The sequence below is a fragment of the Tupaia chinensis genome, unplaced genomic scaffold, assembly GCF_000334495.1.
Source record: "Tupaia chinensis unplaced genomic scaffold, TupChi_1.0 Scaffold000612_1, whole genome shotgun sequence".
NCBI classification, from domain to species: domain Eukaryota; kingdom Metazoa; phylum Chordata; class Mammalia; order Scandentia; family Tupaiidae; genus Tupaia; species Tupaia belangeri.
This window is the reverse complement of record NW_006160131.1, coordinates 1,474,913-1,481,658: the sequence shown is the minus strand read 5'-3', so window position 1 is coordinate 1,481,658 and position 6,746 is coordinate 1,474,913. Positions and strand designations below refer to the sequence as shown.

General features: G+C 59.6%; 2 protein-coding genes across 2 annotated transcripts in view; both read left to right on the top strand.

Moving 5' to 3' along the window:
- Window positions 1–566: 566 nt before the first annotated feature.
- On the top strand, window positions 567–2,408 carry EIF4E1B (eukaryotic translation initiation factor 4E family member 1B). Its single transcript, XM_027775932.1, has 3 exons — window positions 567–757; window positions 834–973; window positions 1,561–2,408. The coding sequence occupies exons 1-3, from the start codon at window positions 659–661 to the stop codon at window positions 1,673–1,675; spliced, it is 354 nt and encodes a 117-aa protein (XP_027631733.1). The 5' UTR covers window positions 567–658; the 3' UTR covers window positions 1,676–2,408.
- A 2,323-nt stretch (window positions 2,409–4,731) lies between these two features.
- TSPAN17 (tetraspanin 17) overlaps window positions 4,732–6,746 on the top strand; it is a gene marked incomplete at its 3' end in the record, with an annotated part of 25,264 nt that continues 23,249 nt past the window's right edge. The window contains 1 exon segment of the mRNA XM_014591761.2: window positions 4,732–4,870. Within this exon segment, the coding sequence (XP_014447247.1) occupies window positions 4,784–4,870 (87 nt within the window).

The following is a 6,746-nucleotide window of genomic DNA, read 5'->3' as shown; positions in this document are numbered from 1 at the left end:
CCCCCCGCCCCTATGCAGGGCACACACAGCCTCTCCACAGATGTAGGACTCCTCCCGGGAGGAAAGGGGCATAGTGCTCAGGCCTAGCCGCACCGCAGAGAGTGGAGAGCATTTAAGGCTGGGGCGGGGAGTTACCTCCGGGGGTTACCTAGGAGGCCCAGGTTTCCAACCTGGCTCCGAAGCAGGAAGCAGGCCAGCCATCAGGACCGTGAGGGGATGCCTCATCGACATTCAGGCCCAGTATCGGAGGCTCCGCTCAGGGTCTAGACGTCACCAGTGCCCTCCGCCCAGCAAGGCTTGGGGAGCACTGAGCAGTCCTGGAATGTCTACCCTTGCCTGGAGAAGGGGCTGCCCTGGTTGCTCGCTTGCACTCTCCTCTCAAGGAGCTTGGCTCTGTAAGGACAAACACACCAAGCACGAGCCCTTCCATGGTGACCATGAGGCTCAGGGCCGTGGAGCCGGGAGAGGTCTGCCTGGCGGGCTGAGTGGCTGGGGGTGGGACCTGCCTGTGCGAAGGGATGGCGGTAAGAGAGAACCTGCCCTGTTTCAGGCCCAGGCAGAGGGCAGGAAAGGCTGGGGAGCTGGTCGGTGCCCACGTGCCCTGGATAAAGGGAGGCAGCCGACTTGCCCTCCTGCCTTGCAGGACGGCATCCGGCCCATGTGGGAGGACAGCAGAAACAAGCGGGGTGGCCGCTGGCTGGTCAGCCTGGCCAAGCAGCGCCGTCACAGCGAGCTGGACCACCTGTGGCTGGAGACAGTGAGTGGGAGCTGGGAGGGCTGGGGTGGCCTTGGCCTCAGGACAGCAGGGGCAGACCCTCACCTCTCCTGCCCAGCTGCTGTGTCTGATCGGAGAGAGCTTTGCGGAACACAGCAGGGAGGTGTGCGGGGCTGTCATCAACGTCCGTGCCAAGGGGGACAAGCTCGCCGTGTGGACCATGGAGGCGGAGAACCAGGCGGGCGTGCTGTACATTGGGTGAGGTGTCTGGCACAGGGTGGGGTGGGGCCTCTTCTGGGGAGGAGGAGGAGGGGTGTTTGGCCTGCAACAGAGACCTCTGGGGGTCTGCAGATGACGTAGCACTTATGTTGTTGGACTCCTACACAACCGGATGTGGTTCGAATCCCAGACTTGGTGGCTTGAAAATCACATTGGTGTGTGTGCATGCATGCCCAAGCCCTGGGAGGGGAGTGGAGGAGAAGGGATGGTGGCATGGCCAACCCCCCTGAGGGGTGATTTCTCACTTTTCCTCTCTGTCTCTCTGTCTCTCTCTGGGAAGTACATGTGCCCCAAGGTAAAAACCTCTTTAAAAAGTGAGAGAGAGAGAGAGACCGCTGAGCCCTCCCTGCTCTCTCACCCTTGTAAGAGGTTTAGAACCTAGATCTCAAGCCCTGTCCAGCGGGAGCACTTCTCATTTGCTTTTCAGCGTCATGCTCTTGTTTCCCTGTGGGTAAGATACACAGAAGAGACTGTTGGGACCAGCCTCGGGACCTGGGGCAGGCCTAGCTACCTCCGGTCCCCTGCTGACCACTGGGTCATGTGCTCTGTGCTCCCAACCCCCGCAGGCGTGTATACAAGGAGCGGCTGGGCCTCTCTGTGAAGACAATCATCGGGTACCAGGCCCACGCCGACACGGCCACCAAGAGCAACTCCCTGGCCAAGAACAAGTTTGTGGTGTGAGCCCTGGTGCCACGCCCACCCATGGGCAGCCACCCTGCGCTGCTCCCGGGGCAGGGGGCAGGCAGAGGCTGGCCACACCATGGTCCTGGTCAGGGCAGGGGCAGACGCCGATTCCCACCTGTCCTGGAGTGCATGGGCACATGAACGCTCTTCAGCATGCTCTGGGGCCCAGGGGTAGCTGGGTGGGGGACAGCCTGAGGACCTGGCTTTTCCCGGTCCCCAGGGCAGCAGCAGCGTAGAGGAAACACCTGTCTCCAGTTTCCCCTGGTGTGGGGTAGGTCCTGCGGGAGGGGCCCGAGAGCAGCTGGGAAGATGGCAGCGTACTCTGTACAGCCTGGGAAGGGGTGAGGCAGCCTGAGGGCCGACTCTGCCGCTCTGGAGGAGGGGGGTTAAGACCACTGACCATCCAAGAGCTGGATTCAGGCCCCGGAGGGGCTTCTCGGTGTTACACTCTGTTAAAGACCTTTATGGGCTGTCTCTTACAAATGTGGGACTTTGGGACCCACCCACAGGTTAAGGGGAGTGGAGGCATGCCCCCATCACAGGGCAGGAGGGTGAGGGGACCATACGCCCTCACCGACACAGGGTGATGTAGGGACGCCTGTGAGGCTCCCACCTGCTCAGCTGTGACCGTGGCCTTGGTGCCTGGCCTGCTCAGGTTAAAGTGGAATGACTGGGAAGACCCAGCCCCCAGAAGAGAAGGATGAGGGTGGTCTAGGCCTCACTATGGTTTTGGGAGAGGGATTAACTTGAACATGAAGTGTAACCTCATCTGTCCCTGTTCTAAATAAATACTTCTGAATGAAATCAGGATTACTATTACTATTATTATTTTAAAGAGTTATTTTATTTTAATTTTGACCAGAGAGGGACAGAGAGAAAGTGGAAAAGCAAGCCGCCAGGTCTGGGTTCGACCATGCGGGAGCCAGCGCCTTAACCACCACGCCATCTACTGGTCCCATGCTATTACTTCTAAGAAAGGTTTCTGCTATAGTGCGTGTGCGCTGGCCGGAAAGACAGACCAGAAGTGAGAAATCACCCCCCCGAGGGGATGCCCCCATCACAGTGTGGGAAGGTTAGGGGACCACAGCCTCACTGACACAGGGCAATCCCTTCTCCGTTCACCTCTTGGGATTTTGGTCATGCGCGTATGCACACACATGCCCGATGTTAGTTTGAAGCCACCAGATCCAGAACTTGAACTGTGGTCCACTACATGGGAGTCTAGCAATGTAACCATTACGTCATCTGCTGGTCCTGAAATAAACTTTTTTGGAGAGGTTTTTGTTATAGGGCACATGCGCTCACCTGAAAGAGAGACAGAGAGAGGAAGTGAGAAATCACCCCCCAGGGGGGATGGCCACACCACAATTCCTTTTCCATTCTCCTCTCGGGACCTTGGGCATGCATGCACGCATGCACACGGTGTGAGTTTAAGCATGCACAAGCATGCACGCACGCATGCACGCACAAGCACCTGGTGTGAGTTTAAGCCACTGGGTCTGGGATTCGAATCGCGGTCAACTACATGGGAGTCCAGCAACATAGCCATTACGCCAACTGCTGGCCCCTTAAATCAGAATTATTTTTTTAGAGGTTTTTTTGCTATAGGGCGCGTGCGCTCGCCAGACAGACAGAGACATAGAGACAGAAAGCGAGAAATCACCCCCCAGGGGGGATGGTCATGCCACAATCCCTTCTCCATTCTCCTCTTGGGATCTTGGGCACGCACGCACACACACCCGGCGTGAGTTTTAAGCCACCGGGTCCGGGACGCAGTGGTCGACTACGTGGGAGTCCAGCGACATAGCCATTACGCTAACTGCTAGTTCCCAGTCAGAATTATTTTTAAGAAGGGCTTTAAAATTACGAATCAGCCTGCACTGTTCTGCCCTGGAGGGCCCATGGAAGATGCTTAGGTACTGAGGAGCCCAACTAGAAGTCGAGCTGGTATGGGGAAAAGGGTAATTGTCCTGAGTGGCTCTGGGTGGGGAAATGGGGTTTACGCCCTTGGCAAACACAGCTGGGAGGCAGGGAGCCGCAAGCATGGCATTTGCAAGACCCGATCCATGTCTGGCCTGCGTCTGAGCCAGTATAGGTTGTGCTGAATTTCCCGAGTTCAACAATCTAAGCCTATTCCACCTATTAAAACATCCTGCACATGGAGGGGGGGGCAGCAGGCGGCCTGGTGGTTAAGGCTCTGGACTCCCACATGGCTGGCCATGGTGTGGGTCCCGGACCTGGCAGCTTAAAAATCACGCCAGGGAACCAGCATTTGGAGTAATGGCTATGTCACTGGACTCCCATGTAGTCGACCGTGGTTTGAGTCCCAGACCCGGTGGCTTAAACTCATGCCCGGTGCATGTGTGTGTGTGCCCAAGATCCCCAGAGAAGAATGGAGGAGAAGAGATTGTAGCATGGCCCTACCCCCTGGGGGGTGATTTTTTGCTTCCTCTCTGTCTCTGTCTTTCTAGTGAGCGCATTTTTCACTTTCCTTCTGTCTCTCCAGAGACTGCAGAAGCCCTACAGCAAAAACCTAAAACAACAAAACCAAACCGAACCCCAAATGGGTCTAAATCACCTCCCCGTCTGCTCACCAGAGCAGCAGCTGCTCATCCCCAGGGATGAATTCTGAGAGCAAGGCCAGGGACTAGCATGGCCGGTACTGAGATTTGCAGGACTGGGGAGCTGAGGGTTCTATACATCCGGGGCTTCTAGTGCCACCCGTAGGAGACCCTTGCGGGACTGAGAGACTCTGGGGACCTCGCCTCGTACAGACTCAAGCCAAAGGCGGAGCCAGAGCTGCCCGGGGGCGGGCCCTGCCCAACCGTGGGGCAGGGACTATGGGGTTAGGGACAGTGGGGCTAGAGGGCGAAGCCGGGCCCAGAGTGGGGCTGCGAAGCAAAGATGGGGTCCGAGAGTCGAGCCGAGGAGGCGGAGCCCAGGGCGGGGGCGGAGCCAGGCCCGGAGGCGGGGCTGCGAGGAGTCACGCCGGGCTCTAGGCAGGCGATCTGGGCGCCGGGGGCGGTCCCTGCCGGGCAGGCGGGGCCGGGCCGACGCGGCCCGGCCCCCGGCTCCGGTTCCCGGGGCGGCGGGCGGCCGCTCACTATGCCCGGCAAGCACCAGCACTTCCAGGATCCCGAGGTCGGCTGCTGTGGGAAATACTTCCTGTTTGGCTTCAACATTGTCTTCTGGGTGAGCGCGGTGTCTGCGCCGGGCCCTGCGGGGAGACCACCCCTACTCCAAGAGCTCGGGGCTCGGGACTATTCCCCCAGTGTCTCCCCACCCCCACTCCCAGGACCACCCGAGGAAGCTAAGGAGAAGACCGGATTACTGGGGGCGAGTCCCAACTGCGGCGGGGACGGGGTAGGAGTCCCACCTGCGGCGGGGACGGGGTAGGGATGGGAGCCTCCGGGATGGTCCCGAGGCCCAGCCGAGAAGCCAGAGGGGCTCCATTGAAGAGCCCAGGGACGCGCTGGCCGGTCGCCGCTCTCGCCAGCCCTCCTTGCCGGGCCACCGTGCGGTGTGGGCCGCCCGCAGAGCTCCACCCAACCGGGTGGGGAACGTGGTCTTGCAGGAAGGGCCTGGGAGGCACCTACCAGCGCCGCCCTAGGCCTGGTACCTAGACTTCTGCAAAGGGCTGAGGGCCACAGATCTCCCCCACCCCTGTGGGCGCTAGATTAGCAGGCCGGGCTGGGCACTAGCCAGGTGAGTCTCAGCCTCTGGAAGGGCATCCCGGCTGCTGAGAACCCTGAGCTGGCACCTGGAAACAGAATTCAACATTCCACAACTGACAGACTGAGGCTCCAGGATGAGGCTAACCCTGTCTGGAGAAGGGAGCTGCTAGTGCCCCTCCCAGGGTGCCATCTGTGCCCCTGGGCCCTGCCAAGTCATCTCTCCCTTCCCTCCCCCATCCCGGCTCCAGAGCTGCCTCCTCTGCAGTCTCTCCAAGCCTTTCGCTTGTGCTGGTGGGCCGCGTGGTGCTGCGGGCTCACGTGCTGGCGGGGCTCAGCCAGGGGTAGTACTAGGCCTCAGCAGCAGGGATGGGCAGTGTGCAGGAGCACGGAGGAGGTAGGAGGCCTGGGTATAGCAGCCAGCTCGAGACCTTGGGCAAGTCACCTGTCTCCCTGGGTCTCAGCTTTCCTGCCTGGGAGGCGAGTAATAAAGTCTGTTAGGGCTATTAGGCAGAATGAATGAGTTTTGACTTGTTATATTTAAATGACTACATTATCATTTCCATTTTGCAGATAGGAGACCTGAAGGAACAGGCACAGAGAGGTTAAGTCATTTACCTAGGATCACACAGCCAATAAGTGCAGAGTCAAGGTGACAGCTAAGCAGACAGATTGTCTGAAGGTCCAGGGGACCCTGGTGCAGCCCTGTTTTAAACCGTCTGGTTGTTTCTTGCTGGCCCTGGAATCTGGTCCATGTTCCTCCCCCAGGCCTCAGGACCAGCGGGGTCTGGTTCTGCACTTGACAAGCCTTACTCAGGGCCTTGGCCGTGGCCGGTCCCTCCGCGTGGACTGCAATTCCTCCTGCACCTTCTCATCTTTCAGACCCCAATGGAAGCGTGGCCACCTTCCCTGCCCCCCAGCATGCCCAGCCCTGCAGCTCCCATGCTCCCACTGTGATTCTGTTTGGAGGGTCTGCTGTCCATTTGCCCCTGGAGCGAACTGTGGGCTGAGAGCTAACGAGGGGCCTGGGTGCGGGGTTGTGTGCAGCAGGTGGCTGGAACCAGGAGAGGCCAGGTGGAGGTCCTGGGACTCCAGGGACACCAGTGTCACGATGGGTGAGGAGGGAGAGGGCAGAAGGCTGAGGCCCAGGGGAGAGGCCACAGTCCCTGGTGTGGGTGTGAAGGAGCCCAGAGGAGCAGGGGTGGGAGTGGAGGTGAGGCTGTCTGGGAAGGAAAAGGGGGCCTGTGCTGGGGCAGGCTGTGGTGAGGCAGGAGGAGTTTGGTTTCCCGTAAGCAGACCCAGCACGGTGAGAGTGAGTCGCAGGGTGGGGGTGACCCAGCAGTGTGGGGGTGACCCCGTAGGGTGGGGAGGTGAGCCAGTGCAGGGAGGGGAGCTGG